The sequence below is a fragment of the Triticum aestivum genome, chromosome 1D (genome assembly GCF_018294505.1).
Source record: "Triticum aestivum cultivar Chinese Spring chromosome 1D, IWGSC CS RefSeq v2.1, whole genome shotgun sequence".
NCBI lineage: Eukaryota > Viridiplantae > Streptophyta > Magnoliopsida > Poales > Poaceae > Triticum > Triticum aestivum.
The window spans coordinates 21,676,780-21,695,246 of NC_057796.1; the positions used below are offsets into that span (position 1 = coordinate 21,676,780).

General features: G+C 44.3%; 3 protein-coding genes across 3 annotated transcripts; 2 read left to right on the forward strand and 1 right to left on the reverse strand.

Moving 5' to 3' along the window:
- The first annotated feature begins 3,767 nt into the window (after positions 1-3,767).
- Positions 3,768-10,339, forward strand: LOC123180029 (glucose-6-phosphate isomerase, cytosolic). Its single transcript, XM_044591988.1, has 24 exons — positions 3,768-3,961; positions 4,103-4,184; positions 4,272-4,348; positions 4,454-4,535; positions 4,623-4,670; positions 4,902-5,057; positions 5,140-5,236; positions 5,341-5,383; positions 5,617-5,684; positions 5,789-5,873; positions 5,959-6,007; positions 6,216-6,288; positions 6,364-6,424; positions 7,502-7,568; positions 7,646-7,702; positions 7,797-7,850; positions 7,940-8,068; positions 8,396-8,459; positions 8,564-8,637; positions 8,720-8,773; positions 8,883-8,951; positions 9,587-9,676; positions 9,810-9,917; positions 10,062-10,339. The coding sequence occupies exons 2-24, from the start codon at positions 4,134-4,136 to the stop codon at positions 10,107-10,109; spliced, it is 1,704 nt and encodes a 567-aa protein (XP_044447923.1). The 5' UTR covers positions 3,768-3,961; positions 4,103-4,133; the 3' UTR covers positions 10,110-10,339.
- An 873-nt stretch (positions 10,340-11,212) lies between these two features.
- LOC123180030 (uncharacterized) lies at positions 11,213-13,329 on the reverse strand. The gene is made up of 3 exons (XM_044591989.1): positions 13,020-13,329; positions 12,857-12,914; positions 11,213-11,645 (listed from the first exon to the last, which is right to left on the reverse strand). The coding sequence occupies exons 1-3, from the start codon at positions 13,295-13,297 to the stop codon at positions 11,586-11,588; spliced, it is 396 nt and encodes a 131-aa protein (XP_044447924.1). The 5' UTR covers positions 13,298-13,329; the 3' UTR covers positions 11,213-11,585.
- Positions 13,330-13,449: 120 nt separating this feature from the next.
- LOC123180028 (phragmoplastin interacting protein 1) lies at positions 13,450-17,635 on the forward strand. The gene is made up of 5 exons (XM_044591987.1): positions 13,450-14,220; positions 14,777-14,908; positions 15,325-15,487; positions 16,138-16,184; positions 16,266-17,635. The coding sequence occupies exons 1-5, from the start codon at positions 13,523-13,525 to the stop codon at positions 17,431-17,433; spliced, it is 2,208 nt and encodes a 735-aa protein (XP_044447922.1). The 5' UTR covers positions 13,450-13,522; the 3' UTR covers positions 17,434-17,635.
- The last annotated feature ends 832 nt before the right edge of the window (positions 17,636-18,467 follow it).

Consider the following 18,467-nt stretch of genomic DNA (forward strand, 5'->3'; position numbering starts at 1 on the left):
GGCCTACATATTAATATTTATGCCATGCTCTGTTTTCTGCCAAGTCTGAAACCTGATAACGAAACTTGCTATGTTTACATGCTTACCATCATATCTTCTGGTCCTTTTTGGCTTATGGTCAGTAAGGGACTTTTCTCATGTGCATTTTGTAGAACACTACCATGCCTTGTTTTGCTATGTTAAGTTCCTGTAGCATGTTGATTTCGTGCTCTGAACATTGCTACCTGATGCTGTTTTCTGCCATGTCCAGTTTTTCACTGAGTCTGTGAACCTGTAATCTTTTGCACTTTTGCCATGCTTGTTTGAGCTTGATATGTTGTGAACTAGCCGTAGCTCAGTGTTCATCTTTTGTCAAACATCTCCTGTAGATTACTGTCATATGCTTTGTTGCTATGTTGGGGTGCTGTAGCATTGTTACTTGTTGTATTTTAAGTGCGATCTTGCTGTTTATCGCAGATTAGTGTCATTCTTGTTTTGCTTGCCATTTGCAAACCGTGCATCCGATTCCGGTGATCTTTATATCGATTTCGACCGAAATCATATCATCTTTCCAGTGGCATGCTTGGTTTGCCAAGTTACTGCCATGTTCATCATTTTCCTTCCGGAGCACGCATATGCATCGCATATCATATCATATCTTGCATATCATACATGTTTTGCATCATGGTGTTTGCGCATTTCTCGTTGTTGATTGTGGTTCCGTTTGTTGGTGTTCTTGTCTTGGGTAGAGCCGGGAGACGAGTTCGTGAACGAGGAACCTGTCGAGTACGCTTACGAGGATCAAGCTTTCGACAACTGAGAATCTTGCAGGCAAGATGACCACCCCTCGAAATCACTTCTATCTTTGCTATGCTAGTTGTTCGCTCTATTGCCATGCTCCGCTACCTAGCACTTGCTATATCATGTCTCCCATTTTAGCCATGTCAGCCCTAACCATCCTTTCCTAGCAAACCATTGTTTGGCTAAGTTACCGCTTTTGCTCAGCCCCTCTTATAGCGTTGCTAGTTGCAGGTGAAGTTGCAGTTTGTTCCATGTCGGAACATGGATATGTTGGGATATCACAATATCTCTTATTTAATTAATGCATCTATATATTTGGTAAAGGGTGGAAGGCTCGGCCTTATGCCTGGTGTTTTGTTCCACTCTTGCCGCCCTAGTTACTGTTATACCGGGATTATGTTCCTTGAGTTTGCGTTCCTTACGCGGTCGGGTGATTTATGGGACCCCCTTGACAGTTCGCCTTGAATAAAACTCCTCCAGCAAGGCCCAACTTTGGTTTTACCATTTGCCGCCTAAGCCTTTTCCCCCGGGTTTTCGCGAGCCCGAGGGTCATCTTTATTTAAACCCCCGGGCCAGTGTTCCTCTGAGTGCTGGTCCAAACTAGAGCCACTTGCAGCGCCACCTTGGGGAAACTCGAGGATTGGTTTTAGCTGTACGTTGTGTTCATCCGGTGTGCCCTGAGAACGAGATATGTGCAGCTCCTATCGGGATTTGTCGGCACATTCGGGCGGCTTTGCTGGTCTTGTTTTACCATTGTCGAGATGTCTTGTAAACCGGGATTCCGAGACTGATCGGGTCTTTCCGGGAGAAGGTTTATCCTTCGTTGACCGTGAGAGCTTATGATGGGCTAAGTTGGGACACCCCTGCGGGGTATTATCTTTCGAAAGCCGTGCCCGCGGTTATGAGGCAGATGGGAATTTGTTAATGTCCGGTTGTAGATAACTTGTCACTTGACCCAATTAAAATATACCAAGTGCGTGTGTAGCCGTGATGGTCTCTTCTCGGCGGAGTCCGGGAAGTGAACACGGTCTGAGTTATGTATAACGTAAGTAGGTGTTCAGGATCACTTCTTGGTCATTGCTAGAGGACGTCCGTTCCATTGCTTCTCTTCTCGCTCTCATATGCGCAAGTTAGCCACCATATATGTTTTTGCCGCTGCAGCTCCACCTCTCTGCACCATCTTTTCCTACAAGCTTATATAGTCTTGATCTCGCGGGTGTGAGATTGCTGAGTCCCCGTGACTCACAGATACTTCCAAAACAGTTGCAGGTGCCGACGATGCCAGTGCAGACGATGGCGTCGATCTCAAGTGGGAGTTCGACGAGGAACGTGGTCGTTACTATGTGTCTTTTCCTGATGATCAGTAGTGGAGCCCAGTTGGGACGATCGGGGATCTAGCATTTGGGGTTGTCTTATTTTCATCTGGTTTTTGACCGTAGTCGGTCTATATGATTGTATTTTGGATGATGTATGAATGATATTTATGTATTGTGTGAAGTGCCGATTGTAAGCCAACTCTTTATCTCATTCTTGTTCATTACATGGGATTGTGTGAAGATGACCCTTCTTGCGACAATACCACTATGCGGTTATGCCTCTAAGTCGTGCCTCGACACGTGGGAGATATAGCCGCATCGTGGGCGTTACAGTGTGGTCCTGTGTGTCAGGCACAACCTAGGAACAGAATGTTTTGCCACTTAAAAGGACTACGTGTTTAATACAATAAACTACAAGGTCTTTTTTGCAAGAACGAAACATTTTCTCAGGCTACCACTTGGAAAAGGACTGCTGGTTGAATACCCAAAACTACAGGGACGTTTTTTTTTTGCAAAAACACCACGACAGTGAGCTGGTAGAAGCAATAGCCACTTTATTATTAGGGAAAGATTCGATTGCATGAATGATGAAGAGCCTCCAACGCGTGTGCGGGGAGAGGTCTTTGCGGGAACCGCCGGTGAAGATGCCGATGATGCTTCAACAAGCCCTCAACGGTGACACGTCCACCGGCGGCCAAATTTTATGTTTTGACCATTTTGCGAAACTTTAGCGAGTTTTGACCCAGGTTTGAAAAAAAATTCAGGATCCGACCCTTTTCCTATCGTCAATGTCAATGGCGGCGGTGTATACCAGCTTACCGCCAAGGCCACTGGCCGTAGGCAACTTATCCACGTCAGTGTACTGTTGCCCTAGCGCCAAACAGGCTGGTGGTAGCCTGTACCGCCGAGGTCCCCGACGGTAGATGAGTCCACGCAATGTATTTGATACATATAAATTATTTGCGGTAGTGTGTGCGCCCCTACCGCCAAGAGCCCTGACGGTAGGTTATTATACCTTACCGCCATCCACCCTGACGGTAGAAAAAGGGGTCAGATCTCGAAACTTGCAAAACAGTGTCGGATTGACATCCTAAGGATTTTTGGAGGATTTGAACCCTTAGGAAATTTTCCCTGTGATGCTCGTTTGATTCGTAGGATTGACATCCTAAGGATTTTTTCCATGGGATCCATTTGTACTACATTTTGGAGGAAAATTTCCATCGACTCAAACCTCTTTGTAGAATTCCTTTGTTTTTCCTGCGCTATCAAACATTCTTTCAAATCCTGTAGCCTACTATGGGACATGACATCCTATTCCTGCATTTTTTCTATTCCTTCATTTTGACAATCCTGCGAATCAAAGAGGCCCTAGGCTTTCTCAAAAGGATCGAAAACACGTGACGTAGCCACGTAAACACAAGGTGGCGCAGCCGGTGCATGACACGTGGCAGGCCACCACGTAACCGTGTGTGCTTCCCGCTGGCAGCCCCCGGTTTGGTTTCCTTGGTCTCCTTTTTCTTTTGTCCCAAGACAAGGAAGAGAGCAGCAGCCTCCCGTTTTCATCAAATCAAAAAGGTAGAGAAAAGCAGCAGCCTCTCTCGGTGTCCGCATCGATTTCTAACCCTTTTTTTTTCCCGAACGACGGTGGCCAGCCGTTCTCTGGCAGGCGGGCCCCGCAAATACGGCACGGACACGCCCCCACGCCCACGCCGGTTATATTACACGCCCTCCTGGCCTCCCTCCTCCTCTCTCTCCGCTTCTGCTCTCTTCCCCTCCGTCCCCTGTCCGTCTTCCACCACCGATCTGTCATCTCCTCCGCGACCGCGCCCCGTTCTCCGGCAGCCCGCCGTCGACATCCTCCAGGGGTACGCACGCACCTACCGCGATCTGAATCAATCGCTCCTCTTTTGTTCCTTCCTTCCTCTCCAATCCGTCCATCCATCCAATCTCTTTTTTATTTCTTGTTGGGACTAAAATCGGCTTATCCTCCGCCCCAATTCCGCCAGGTCCGCCCGACCTCCCTCCGCGGCATCGGCCATGGCGTCGCCGGCGCTCATCTCCGACACCGACCAGTGGAAGGCCCTCCAGGTGCGTGCGGATTCCCCCCGCCCCTCGCCCGCGGGTTTCGATTGGATTGCTAGCCTCTCACCGTCTGTGTGTGTTTCGTGACCGCAGGCGCACGTCGGCGCGATCCACAAGACGCACCTGCGCGACCTCATGACGGACGCCGACCGATGCAAGGCAATGACGGCGTATGGCCCCGTTTCACAATCTTCTCCCAATCTTCTCCCCTGCTCTCTCGCGTGTCTGAGATATTGATGCTCGATTCATTGGATCGGATTGGATTGGATTGGCAGGGAATTCGAAGGCGTCTACCTGGACTACTCGAGGCAGCAGGCCACCACGGAGACCATCGACAAGCTCTTCAAGCTGGCAGAGGTGAACACTTTATCGATAATTACATTTTGTTTTTCGGCATTGTAAGTGGCGAGAGCAATTTTGGATGTACTGGAATTATAATTGCAGGCTGCAAAGCTCAAGGAGAAGATTGACAAGATGTTTAAAGGCGAAAAGGTCAGTGTCGTCCTCTGCAACCCTTCTTCAGTTTTATATCACAATCACACGTCCTTATTAGGCATGTACTGCTTGTTATCTCTAGTTGTTATTCAGACGAATAATTATTTTGGGAGAATAATGATGAGCCATGACCACTTCTCTACTTTAATGTGTCCAGTTTTTAGATAACATATAATTTGGGACGGATGGAATACATGTCTCAGTTGACTTGATTGATTTGTCTGTCAGATAAATACCACTGAGAACAGATCAGTGCTCCATGTGGCTCTAAGGGCTCCAAGAGACGCAGTCATAAACAGTGACGGTGTGAACGTGGTCCCCGAAGTTTGGGCTGTTAAGGATAAAATCAAGCAGTTTTCAGAGACTTTCAGAAGTGGCTCATGGGTAAATTTTCAGACAAACTTCTTAACTCGTCACATGTAGCAGAAAAGGTAAAAATTGATCACTGCTGCTTCTTGGAATGCAGGTTGGGGCAACTGGGAAACCATTGACAAATGTTGTCTCGGTTGGGATTGGTGGTAGCTTCCTTGGACCTCTGTTTGTGCATACGGCTCTCCAGACTGGTAAACAATCATGTTATCCACTCTTTTTCTAGGTTTCTTAAACTGAAGATTATTTACTGCCAGATTTTGATCTGATATGCCATGAAAATGTTGCTAATTTTCAGACCCGGAAGCAGCAGAAGCTGCCAAAGGCCGACAACTGAGATTGTAAGTGTCTACTTGGGGAATGTTTCTGTATTTCTTTTCTCGGCACCTGTCATACCTGTTGTGCTGGCACTTCCTATAGATGTTTTAACTTTTTGTACCATTCATGAATTTTTCTGCTTGTGCCTCCTTTAATATTGTGATTGAGTGGCTATATTTTTTACTTTTCATACCATTCATGCAATCAATATGCTCTTCATCTAGTAATATCTGCTCAAATTGTGGTTATGCTGCAGTCTTGCAAATGTTGATCCAGTTGATGTTGCACGGAGCATCAAAGATTTAGATCCTGCAACCACTCTTGGTAATCATCATGTTTCACTAGTATTAACTCTCAGCACAGATACTCTCTCTGGTTCAACAAATATCATCAGAAGTTCTGATTGTTATTGTCGAACAAATGTGCAGTTGTGGTTGTCTCAAAGACCTTCACGACAGCTGAAACAATGTTAAATGCTCGAACTATCAAGGAGTGGATTGTCTCTTCTCTTGGGTTAGTCTGTTTAATACCGTAAACATCTTGTGCTGTGCTGTGAACCCTCATTGTTCAGTGATTGATGTGAAATTTGTTAATTCAGACCTCAGGCTGTTTCCAAACACATGATTGCTGTCAGTACTAATCTTAAGGTACTTTTCGACCTTTTAGTTTTCCAGCCAATTTTCACATGATCATATTCTGTTTTCACATGTCTGAAGTTCTGTCGTTGCGTTTTCCATGTTTTAAGTGTAACATGTGTGGCTAAGTTGTTAGAGCATTCCCCATGCCATATTCTTCGTCAAGAACCCTGATCCTAATGTGATAATTTTTTAACTGTACCTTTTTCTTTTGAAAAAGCTTGTCAAGGAGTTCGGAATTGACCCTAACAACGCTTTTGCGTTTTGGGACTGGGTTGGCGGCCGCTATAGTGGTGAGAACTGTTCTTTTCAATAAAGTTACTAATATATCTTATGTTCTGCATCATAACTCCAGTCCAATATTTTAGTTTGCAGTGCTGTCGGTGTTCTGCCCTTATCTCTTCAGTATGGATTTCCAATTGTTCAGAAGTATGTTATCTTAACCTATATTTACACTCTGAAGTGAAATTCATGTTTTGGCAATAGGCAATAGAAATATAAAGGACAACAGTTGTTTCAATTTTAAAACATCGGTTCAATTCCATGACTGCAAAACGAGTTTATGCCTCAGTGGATGGGGGATCATGGCAGCAAACTAAACAATTCTAAGAAAAGTAACCTCAGAGGTGCCCATCTCACTTGTCTGGTCAACAAGTGAGTACCATGACCCATTGGCCTAGTGTCATTGCCTAAATTCTATCAAGCCGTTCTTACTTGAGATAAATTCCAAATCTCCAATGCATGATTGTATCACTTCGTCTCATTAGAAAATAAGAAGTTTTCCTTAAGAATTATCTTTGCTTAAATCAGGATGAACTTTTGCTGTTTCAGACTAGAGCAGGTACTTCATACATAATCATTCATGACAACTGTCACAGTATTACGGGTGCTTTACAAAAAGGATACTACACATCTGTGTTCATCACCATTGACCAATCCTTGTGGGTATAAAAAAGATTCGAAGATTTTTCTGATGAGGAAAAAAAAACTGGACCTGATACCATTTCCCAGCAAAATTTATCGAGACAGCTGCACTATTCTTTTATGGTATTATGGAAATTTGTGTAAGACGTGATATTTTTGTGTTAATCACAAGTAGAAATTGAAAGATAGGACAAGTTAATTTCTGCTCGAACACTACGAGCATCTACTGCTTGGAGGATCTTGAATAGTTTAGTACTCAAGCATCCAAAGTAAACACATGTTAGATGATTTTAATTCTGGGACAACTTATCCAGGTAACATAAAGCCATAAAACTACACTTAACTAGAAAGGTCAAACTCTTGTCCTCGTCCTTTCAAGGTTTGATTTGGTGGGTTTTAGGATACATCAAGTCCCTCGAAGCCTCAAAGAGGGTTTAAGTAAAAAAAAAATCTGCGTTTAACATTTTTACCCTCAAAATGTGAATGACAATTCCAATGCCAATGCCGAAGTCTGGAAATGTTCATTCGCATTGTAAACAAAGATGATAATTGATCCTGCTCTGGTTTCTTTTCTTTCTGAAGATTTCTGGAGGGTGCTTCTAGCATTGACAATCATGTCCATACATCTTCATTTGAGAAAAATATACCTGTAAGTGAGTTGTTTATGGAGATCAGTGATGTCAACCATTAACCATTCTTGTAACAGGGTCTTTCGTTTCTGTGTAGGTACTCCTTGGTTTGTTGAGTGTGTGGAATGTTTCATTTCTCGGATATCCGGCTAGGGTGAGCTACTCAGTCCCATTTTCTTTTTATTTCCTACTATAATTTATACCTAATTCTCCATCTGAGTACTTTCAATTTTCTCTATTGTTTCTAGGCAATATTACCATACTGTCAAGCACTTGAGAAACTAGCACCACATATTCAGCAGGTACATTACTAGCTTTGCTTTTAACAGCTGCCATCTTGGAGATTCTCTTTTGTTCTTAATCATGACATGTGCATTTTTATGTTTTAAAGCTTAGCATGGAGAGTAATGGAAAGGGTGTCTCCATTGATGGTGTTCGACTTCCATTTGAGGCTGGTGAAATTGATTTTGGTGAACCTGGAACAAACGGGCAACACAGCTTCTATCAATTAATCCATCAGGTAAATACTAGGTTCACATTCGCTAGTAATCAAGTGCTGTAGTGGTTTGCGATTTGTTGCAATTAAACTGTATGGTGAGATTTGGATGACACAGTTGGTATTTCTGTGTCATGACCTTAACAGTTATTGGGTCAACATTTTGATTGTTAAAGTTTGCAAAGGCCATACAATTTAGGATTTCCTATGCTCACTGTTATTACCATAATGATTTGTGTGTTGCATCTGTCTTCTTGGGTACTTGATTACTTTATGCGTTGTAAATTATAACAACCATATATTTTAGTGAATCTGCACCATTGTTGATAATGGTTGTACCTCCAATGCCAGGGAAGAGTTATTCCTTGTGATTTTATTGGCGTCATAAAAAGCCAGCAGCCCGTTTACCTGAAAGGTATGGCATTGAAATATCTCTTTTGGAGTTGAAGACATAAGATGCAGCTTGTTAGGCTCATAGTTTTCTCAAATGCCCTTTCAAACATGGTACATCTTTCTCAGGGGAAACTGTTAGCAATCATGATGAGTTGATGTCCAATTTCTTTGCTCAGCCTGATGCGCTTGCCTATGGAAAGGTAAATAGCTCAACAGCATTTTGCACACATGTTTTTCATGAACTGTTATGTTTTCTTATTAGAGTTGACTGCATCTTTTCAGACTCCTGAGCAATTACACAGCGAGAAAGTTCCCGAAAATCTTATCCCTCACAAGGTGATGATTATTCCCTTATTTCTAATATGGTTATTCCAATGCATCAAGCTTGTCACCATAAATGTTGCCTTTCTGACTGAGCATTCTTTTGTCGTTTTGGTGTCTTCAGACTTTTCAGGGCAACCGGCCATCACTGAGTTTCTTGCTGTCTTCGTTATCTGCCTATGAGATTGGACAGGTATGCTGATAATATTCTCTATACTCATCTGAAGTTGCAAGGTGTTCAACCCTGAATTCAGTAAAGTACATCCTCTTCTTTTTCAGTGGCAAGATTCTGATTATGTTGTATGAATCATGCATCATTTAAAAATAATAACATGGGATTAGGATTTTGGTTTTCACAATGGGTTCTAATCATGGTTGTGTTGATTGGTCTCTTTCCCTGATTAAATATTACTCCCTCTGTCCCAAAATAAGTGACTCAACTTTGTACTAACTTTGTACTAAAGCTAGTACAAAATTGAGTCACTTATTTTAGGACAGAGGGAGTAGAACTTAAGAAAGCAAATTTGAGATGACCTGATAGCTGTTGGGCAGATTCTGCTGGTGGAAGCTGCACATGTTTTCCACCACAAACTTTGTGCTGCCTCATTTTTTCTTGCTTATGATCTTGCTATGCAAGGTGATTGAAGTGGCTGTTTTTGTTCCACCTTCATGAAGCCTATATCATAAATTATTTCATAAGATTTGGATCAGCAATCCTGTCACTATGCACTCTGTTCTTCTATTTGCCCTTTCCAAGATTGCACAGTGCTGTCAAAATCCTCTTGTCACTGTTTTCATAAATGTACTAATACAGTTTGTACCTTTCAGCTTTTATCCATCTATGAGCACCGGATCGCAGTTCAGGGTTTCATATGGGGAATCAACTCGTTTGACCAGTGGGGAGTGGAGCTGGGCAAGGTCTGTGCATGATATATTTCACTTCTTCCAATATTTCCATTTTTCATTCAAAAGCATAGTCATTGGGCTCCATTTGGCTCGTCGCTTAACTTCATCTAAACCTGTGATATATCTATGGAACTTGTTGTTTCAGTCACTGGCTTCTACAGTGAGGAAACAGTTGCATGCATCACGCATGGAAGGAAAGCCCGTCGAGGGCTTCAACCCCAGCAGCGCAAGTTTGCTCACACGGTTTCTTGCGGTAGGCCCTTTTGGTTGTTCTGCCATGTTATGTCATCTATTACGTATTAAATATCTCAAATCCCGATAAGACTATGAAATGCTCTTCGATCACTATGGGAATTGATTGTTCTTACACCGGAGTTTATTATTTTTGTTTTTGTAGGTTAAACCATCCACCCCATATGACACGACAGTGCTTCCAAAAGTGTAAGCTGAGGGAGGTTTAGTCTTAAAAAAAGAAGTGTAACCTGAGGTTGAGATGATAATCGACAAGCTAGGTTGAGCTTGTGGCATAACAAGTTTTCTTCCTTCTTTCTTGCGACTTGTTACAACCAGTCTGGTTGTACTGTAATTTTGAAGTTCCTCTTGCTTCAGCTTGGAGAAAGACAAGTAAACTATCACGATATAATGAAATAAATATATCGACCCGTGACACCAAAAGTGGAAAGTACCCTGGCAATACCGAGGATGAATGGTTCTCTTTTCTCTTTTCTTTGTTGTTGGACTGGAAGCAAAACGCCGTTACGGTCATGTGGACAACATGTGATGTTAAGGGCCGTGGCGTCCGCGTGTGCTGTTGCGCCTCTTGCATAGCAATGTTGCATAATTTTTCCTTCTCCTTTTTTGTATGTTTGTAAGCAATCTTTATAGTTGTGTAAATGTGGACGTTTTTGCATGCTCGACGCCCTGACTTGAATCAGAGGTTGGACACCCACTACAACTTGATGTGTGGTTTTGCTCTATTTGGCGAGGTGCCGAGGTTCGGTACGTCAACCTGAGCAATGTCTACAGCTATGATGATGTTGAGGCTGTTTAGCATGCTTTGGGTGAGAGGAGCCACATTTCCCCTGCCTTGTAGGGTTTTGCCTGACACACAAATGTGTAAAATAAGTTTGCAATGTTCCTTCCTCTTGTAAGTGATTCACACTTTCACAGTGTCCCCAACAGATCCATAGAGACGATCCACTGTTTTTTTCAAGCATGTGTTTTTTATGCAAACGGTTAGCATAGACTAGATGGCGAGTATCGCCTTTGCTATTTGATATTAGTGTTGTGCTGTTATTTGTTGGTAAGCTCACCACTCTTGAGAAAAGATGACCACAAACAATATGATGCATGCAATCAAACATGGTGCGACAGCATCTCGAGCACTAGATGCAATGCAATGCAAACGTGGGTGTTAAATCTCAAGAAAAAGGAAAAATGTAATATGGTGTTTATAATCCAGTTCTCATATTATTCTAGTATTGTCTATATTTACTTGAATGGCCTTTTCTGTCACACCGAAAGAAACCCTGCAGTGCCAATGATACATGAGAATAACTAACAAACACACTCATAATTTTGATCTGTTTCAGCAAACAAGTTGGGTTCAATGCAGGTTGGGCCAGGCTAGAATCCTGATTATATGACCGATGTTATAGAAAAAAATGCATTCCAAAGTGTGGCAGGTGGCACTAGAGCTGGAAAGCAGCAAGGCGAAAAAGACCGCAAGCCAATAAGCCTATGAACTTCCTACATTACACTCCCTTCGACCTTATTCAGGAAGAGCAGCATGCTTAATCAACAGCTTGGCCTTGTCAAACAAAACGGGAGACTAGTTTCATTGTATGGAGAATATCTTTATATCATGAGTTCCTTCCCGTTTGCCACAACAAACGGCTGAGTCACCAGCAGGCCAGTCCCCCTAAGTAGCCTTTGCTGCCGCTGCCTCCTCGTCTTTCATCTTTTTATCCCACCTACGTTTCTGAAGAAACAACAGTTCGAGCAAACACAGGAGAAGGAGAATCAGTCAGATGTTTGCTTTCAAGGCATGCAAAGTTCTATCCAGTCAGATTAATCATCACGATAGTGATCAGAACATTTAGCCTTAAAGCATACAAGGTATGCAACAGTTAAGTAAGAACTCAAACTAAACTAGCAGCATACCTTTCGGAAAACATACGGTCTCAAATCAGGCCATTTTATCCATGTTCGATGATAAGACGGGCTATAACTAGCAGTTGCCCAGGAATTTAATTATCAGCACATACAGATCTTTATTTCCAGTGTCCATAGTCATCCTAGCAGCCTAACCAGAATATGTTGTTCTCATCTTACAAGCAAGCTTATTGGGCTTTACACATTGTTGCACAAAATTTATAGTGCAAGCTCTTGTGAACTCATAAGACCAGGGAGCAAACTCTTTAAGTGTTTAGATATGTCCCGAATGCTGAATCACGCTGATTCGAATGCTATGCCAGCAACTAAAGGTCCAGCTGCAGCCTAAGTATCTCATGCTGAGATAAATGTTGATTTTCAAAGAAGATCCACGAGTAAGCGCCGAGAAAGATCATCACACTAGTTGGTTTGAAATCCATTCTACTTAACTTGTTGTGGCTTATCTAAGCAATGTCCGCTGCAGTGCGCATGACTCCAGTCATGGCTATGCTTACAGCCGATTATCCAAGACACTGATAAGTTGGTCAATATTATTATTATATTACTTCATCTGACCCGGGCAAATTGCCAAAGCATTCGACATTCAACACCTTTGAAATATAAAGGACTAGTAAATAAAATCCTAGGCAGAAAGTGGGCAGGTCACAAAATAAATGGCTTATTAGTTGTAGAATATTACGCTCGTCAGGCTTGAACTCAACGAAAAAAAAGGAAAGATCCATATAACATTCTTTCCCCACAAACCTAAAACCGCTAATTCGTATTTTCTCATCCAACCAGACAAATAAAGGGTTTTCACTATACAGAGTAATGCAGAGCGATAAACACTGACGAGTACAACAGCACGGCACACCCAAGCTACTGGCATCAGCTGGGACACACATGGTTGCATACAAGGATTGCTCGGCACGGCATTGATTATGAACAACCGAGGATTGATTGCTACGCAACTGCAATGTGCAGGCACTGGATGGCAAATGGATAACAACAGGAAGGATGAGGGGCGAGGAGGCGAACCTTGTAGTCGAGGAGCATCTGGGGCATCTTCTTCATCAGCTCAACGGTGTTGGCACGCCTGCAGAAACGAACCAAACCAAATCAACCAGGCATCGAGAAGAGAAACGGCAGCAGATCGCGAGGAGGAGTAGGAACGGAGGGAATGGGGGGCAGGGCTTCTCACTTCTCGGCGGCGATGCGGTCGACCTTGTGGCCCTTGCGCTTGGTGCGCATCTCGCCGCGGGGCGGGTCGTAGGCCCAGTCCTCGCCGGCGAGGAGCACCTCCTTGCGGAGCCGCGCGCGCTGCCGCCCGCTGATCCCCAGCGGCTTCCACGCGCCCAGCTCCCAGTACCCCCACACCCCCTTGCTCAGCTCCCCCTTGTACTTGGCCAGCTTCTCCTTCCACGGGTACCCCTCCGCCCACTTCGCCGCCGTCGCCGCCGCCATCTTCCCCCCCGTCATCGTGTTCGCTCTGCTGCTCTGCTCCACGTCGGCGGCGGCGGCTAGGGTAAGAGGAGAGCTGAGAAGAGATCGATCTCCCGTCGGGCCTTGATGGGCCGAGCCGCATGTTTCGTGTACGGCCCATATCAGCCCGGCCCAATATAAACCTTGCCGTCTCGTCTCGTCTCGCCCTCTCTTCCTCTCCCCACTCTTTCTTTCTCAACCAAAAACCTCGCCGCCGCCGCCATGGTGCTCGCCCGCAAGAAGCTGAAGCAGAAGCTCCACACGCTCCTCCCCGGCGGGGGCGCCGAGGGGGAGGCCGCCGCGGAGGCGAGGAAGATAAAGGTGCGGCTGGTGGCCTCCAAGCGGCCCCGGCCCAAGCGTCCGGGGCCCCGCCCTCCCCGGACCAAGAGTGCCAAGAACAAGAAGGCGTCTCCGGAGAAGTCACCCGCTCCGGCGGTGGACGTGGAGGACCCGGAGGAGAAGGCGGAGGAGGAGCCGGCGGTGGACGTTGCGGAGGGCCTGGAGGAGCCTGCCGTGGGCGAGGGGGAACCTGCGTCGAAGGCGGAGCTGGAGCGACGGAGGAAGGAGAGGAGGAAGGAGGAGAAGGAGAAGAGGAAGAAGAAGAAGGAGAAGATGCGGGCGAGGAAGTTGGCGGAGGCGGAGGCCGCCGCGAACAAGAAGTCCGAGGAAGAGCCGGGGAAGCAGGGCCTTGAAGCTGACGGTGCTGAGGACCTGGAGGAGCTGGAGGTGGACGAGGCGGCCCTGGCGCAGAAGGCGGAGGTGATGCGGCGGAGGGAGGAGAGGAGGAAGGAGAAGAAGGAGAAGAGGAGGGTCAGGAGACTGATGGAGGCGGAGGCGGCGGCGAACAAGAAGTCTGATGAAGAGGCGGAGGAGCAGGACGTGGAAGTGGCCGGCGCTGATCCGGCCGTGCCAGACGACAGGTGAGTTAACGCTCCGAATTTGGTCGAATTTGGTGCTTTTGTGTTAGAATACCTCATTTGTTGTTAGGTTCATGCCATGTAGATAGGAAATGTGTTGAACTCTATATGCTAAGATGCCGTTGCTGCAAAGAGAAAATCGGAGATAGTTGCATAGCACGTTGGTAGAGGTGAGCTCAGAGTAGCCTCATAGTCATATAGGCGACGGATCATTGTAAATGCTCTAGTGAGGCTTGGATTGTTTAGTTTTATCATTCAGAAGTAGCCATAACATTGTAAATGCCTTCATCCATCTAGTTTGGTAACTTTATCATGTTGGTAGAGCTGTAGTACGCAAGCAACTATCTGGTTATCTAGTTTGGTTTTGATATGAGAAAAGCACCTTTTGCTTGCCTTCCATGCTGGAAGACAACACTTCATTTTGTGAAGTGGCACTTTAATTGATTTCTAGGGTTGTTTTTGGCAAGCTGAATCTCGATGAGGTGTAAGACGGTGGTGTTTACCTGTTCCGGTCCTTGTATTAACATTCATTATGTAATGTTTTTTGAACTTGTTTCAGTGAACACAATCTAGACGCCACAAAGGTGGAAGGAGAGGCGAAGGAAATTAAGTCAGAAGAGGTGAAGAAAATCAAGTCAGAAGAGCCTGGCCAGGCAGGTGTATCTGACAATCCAATTGCGCCGCATGATAGGTGAGTTAAAGCTTTACAAGATAAAAGTTGTGGTGCTCCAAGTAGATGCTATTTGTACCTGCAGAAGTTGTGACTTTACTTTGAGTTCTTTTCTTCCAAGAGAAAACTGTCTGGTCTGTGTGGAATGATATGGCAATTTCATTGCTTTATGGTTGTACTCCCTCCGTTCCTAAATATAAGTCTTTGTAGAGATTCCACTAAATGGACTACATACGGAACAAAATGAATGAATCTACACTTAAAATGCATCTATATACATCCGTACGTGGTTTATAGTGGACTCTCTATAAAGACTTATATTTAAGAATGGAGGGAGTATATGTTTATTTAATTGGTAAGGAGTGCGGTGGACATGGTGCAGATCAGCTTCTTATAGGATGTTGGCAGCTGTTTAATAATTTGTTTCCTTGTTCCAGTGAGCAAAGTATAAAGAAGGTGTATGTTGGTGGCATCCCGTACTATTCATCTGAGGATGACATTAGAAGTTTCTTTGAAGGATGTGGAAGTATCACTGCGCTGGACTGCATGACATTTCCTGACACCGGGAAATTCAGGGGTATTGCCATTCTCACATTCAAGGTCAGCTTTGAAACGTAGTATCCTTTGTTCTAGTTGTGCGTTCCTGTTCATGCAAGCATGCTTAATTTACAAGTATATTGAACAACCTAAGATATCTTCTTAGTGTACTGAATGTTTAAGGTTTGATGACACTGGTGTTTTGATGCAACTAACTCTATGTATGGCAGTCTGACTTGTTTCACTGTTCTGGTGTAGAAATTCTTGGTTTTATTTCCAAAACCTCTAGGGCATTCATCTTTAAGGTCTTTTGGTGGTAAGCGGTGGTGTACCCTTGCGTCTTATGTTACTACAACGTTTGAGCAGAACTCTCATCGACCATTTAATTTTTTGTAATACATTGGAGTTGGTTAGATACCAACATAAGATGCTCTTAGTCTGCTTGGTAGCGCACATGACTCATCAGTAGCGTGTTTCAGTCATTGTCATTGTTTGGAGGATGTGCCTATAGCTTGAATCTTGTGGTACAACTTATGCGCAGCGCTCTTATCTACAATTTAGTTTTGTTTTAGTCCATTGGAGTCAGCTGGTACCACCGCAAGATGCTCTTAATTAATCTGTTACCACGAGTCATGAGTAATTCACATGACTCATCAGCATTATGCTTTTAGAGTTGTTTGTAAGTTGAAACCTGACAGAGTTTTTTTGTGCAGACTGATGCCGCTGCAAAAAGGGCATTGGCTCTTGATGGTGCAGATATGTAAGCACATCTCTTTAATGTTACCCCTTGTTTGTTTCAGTTGTGATTCATAAGTGACAGCATTTTGTTAAACAATCACAGGGGAGGATTCCTTTTGAAAGTCCAGCCTTACAAAGCTAACCGCGAAAAGGTCAAATCTAACCATGAGAAGGAAGATTTTGCACCAAAGATGATAGAGGGATACAATAGGACATATGTTGGAAACCTAGCTTGGGACGTAACAGAGGATGATCTGAGGAAGTTCTTTTCTGATTGCAAGATCTCATCCGTCCGTTTTGGAACAGACAAGGAGACAGGTGAATTCAAAGGCTTCGCGCATGTTGATTTTTCTGATAGCACATCTCTTGCTATTGCTCTGAAGCTTGACCAGAACGTGATTAAGGGGAGACCAGCCAGAATCAGATGTGCCGTTCCAAAGAAAGAAAACCAGAAACCAAATGACAATGCGGCAACTTCAGATTCATCAAAGAACAACATCCGTACATGTTATGAATGTGGCACTCCTGGCCATCTATCTTTTGCTTGCCCTAATAAGAAGGTTTCTGAAGTCATATCCAGTGAAAATAAGGATAATACTGATTCAGCTGAAGCATTGTCGAAGAAGAGGCGCACGTGTTATGAATGTGGCGTTCCTGGCCATATATCGTCAGCTTGCCCCAACAAAAAGGCTTCTGAAGTCATAGCTGATGAAACTAAGGCCAATATTGACTCTGCCACAACAGCATCGAAGAAGAGACGGACATGCTATGAATGTGGCATTCCTGGTCATCTGTCATCTGCTTGCCCAAATAAAAGTGCTCCTGAAGTCATAGCTGATGACTATAAGGCCAATACTGAATCTGCCACAACAGCGTCGAAGAAGAGACGGACATGCTATGAATGTGGCATTCCTGGTCATCTATCATCTGCTTGCCCAAATAAAAGTGCTCCTGAAGTCATAGCTGATGAAAATAAGGCCAATACTGAATCTGCCTCAACAGCGTCGAAGAAGAGACGGACATGCTATGAATGTGGCGTCTCCGGTCATCTCTCGTCAGCTTGCCCCAACAAAAAGGCCACTGAGATTAATCCTGAGGAAGCAGCTAAACCTGTTGGTGGCTCAAGTACGGAACCTTCAGCCGTTTCTGGTGAAAATAAACCTAGTGACGACACAAGCTCTGCGCCTCCAAAGAAAAAGAAGAGAAGGACGTGCTATGAATGCGGCATAGCTGGTCATCTCTCATCAGAATGCCCCAACAAGGCCAAATGATCACGGTGGACCAGTTGTTTTTTGATAGGTAGTGCCCTTCGTTCGAGCCGCATGAAGAATTTTCTCCTATAAAGGAGAGGAAATGGTTCCTCACTAGGATGATCATGAGACGTTTTACAGAGCAATCTTGTATGGCAGTAGACACATGCTGTATCTTTCATTTACCCTTGTCAATTTATGAATGCTTCATTTTTTGTGTGAATTTTTTTGCCTGTGTTATGAAGCAGTTATATCCGATTATTACTCAAAAATGTAGATGCTGACGGGTGAATTGCTTGCTTCATTAACTCAAATGGAGAACCAAACAAAAATATAAAGACGTGAGATCTTACAAAGCATTAGGATGTCAACATAAATGTGCTTACTACTACTGGATGCTGACTGAATCAATCACTACTGGCCACTTGCTTTGTATGTGTGTGATGACATGTATGTATATCTAGGTGCATTGCACTAACTGTGCCTGATACTCCCAACATGCAGTGCCGTCTGCATCACACCGGTGGCGACCTACGTGGAGATGGCGACAAGAACCCTAGAAAAACCAGGCAGAAGCAAAGTGCTCTCTCTCCCTCTGCCAGGCAGGGAGGGAGGCTCTAACTGTGTGAGTTCCAGCCCTGAACGCAGCAACCCGCTGCTGCTCTTTTCTCTGACAGTGACTTGACTCTTTCTCAAAAAGCAAGTTTCAGTTTGTCACTCATGACAGCAACAGCTTGTTCATGACAATGATTTGTGTTGTTTGTCAAATTTCGATTGCCTTCTTTATCCATTGGCGGGGCAAAAAAAAAAGTTTTTGCCCTGGATTATTACTTGGGTAGATGGTTTCGGTTAACCCGTGGGGTTGTCGACGCCTCGTAAACATTGCACGTAATTCCATTTCGCTGTAATGAGGTGAGATGTATCTGGGGCACTGAGAACATATCTGGTGCATTGGGGCTTGCGGTGCACCCTACCTAGGTTGCCCTATTTAGAAGCGTCCAAAAATTCCGAAAAAACTATGGATGAAGAAAAAACGTATTTCTGCCAACGTTACA

Bases quoted from the DNA above. Each gene is read 5' to 3' on its own strand.
- LOC123180030 (XM_044591989.1), bottom strand. From the start codon at position 13,297: ATGACGGGGGGGAAGATGGCGGCGGCGACGGCGGCGAAGTGGGCGGAG. The intron at 12,915-13,019 runs GTGAGAAGCCCT...TCGTTTCTGCAG, and splicing joins GACCGCATCGCCGCCGAGAA to GCGTGCCAACACCGTTGAGC. The intron at 11,646-12,856 runs GTTCGCCTCCTC...TTGTTTCTTCAG, and splicing joins AGATGCTCCTCGACTACAAG to AAACGTAGGTGGGATAAAAA.
- LOC123180029 (XM_044591988.1), top strand. From the start codon at position 4,134: ATGGCGTCGCCGGCGCTCATCTCCGACACCGACCAGTGGAAGGCCCTC. The intron at 6,425-7,501 runs GTATGTTATCTT...TTCTTTCTGAAG, and splicing joins GGATTTCCAATTGTTCAGAA to ATTTCTGGAGGGTGCTTCTA. The intron at 9,918-10,061 runs GTAGGCCCTTTT...TTGTTTTTGTAG, and splicing joins TGCTCACACGGTTTCTTGCG to GTTAAACCATCCACCCCATA.
- LOC123180028 (XM_044591987.1), top strand. From the start codon at position 13,523: ATGGTGCTCGCCCGCAAGAAGCTGAAGCAGAAGCTCCACACGCTCCTC. The intron at 14,909-15,324 runs GTGAGTTAAAGC...TCCTTGTTCCAG, and splicing joins CCAATTGCGCCGCATGATAG to TGAGCAAAGTATAAAGAAGG. The intron at 16,185-16,265 runs GTAAGCACATCT...AAACAATCACAG, and splicing joins GCTCTTGATGGTGCAGATAT to GGGAGGATTCCTTTTGAAAG.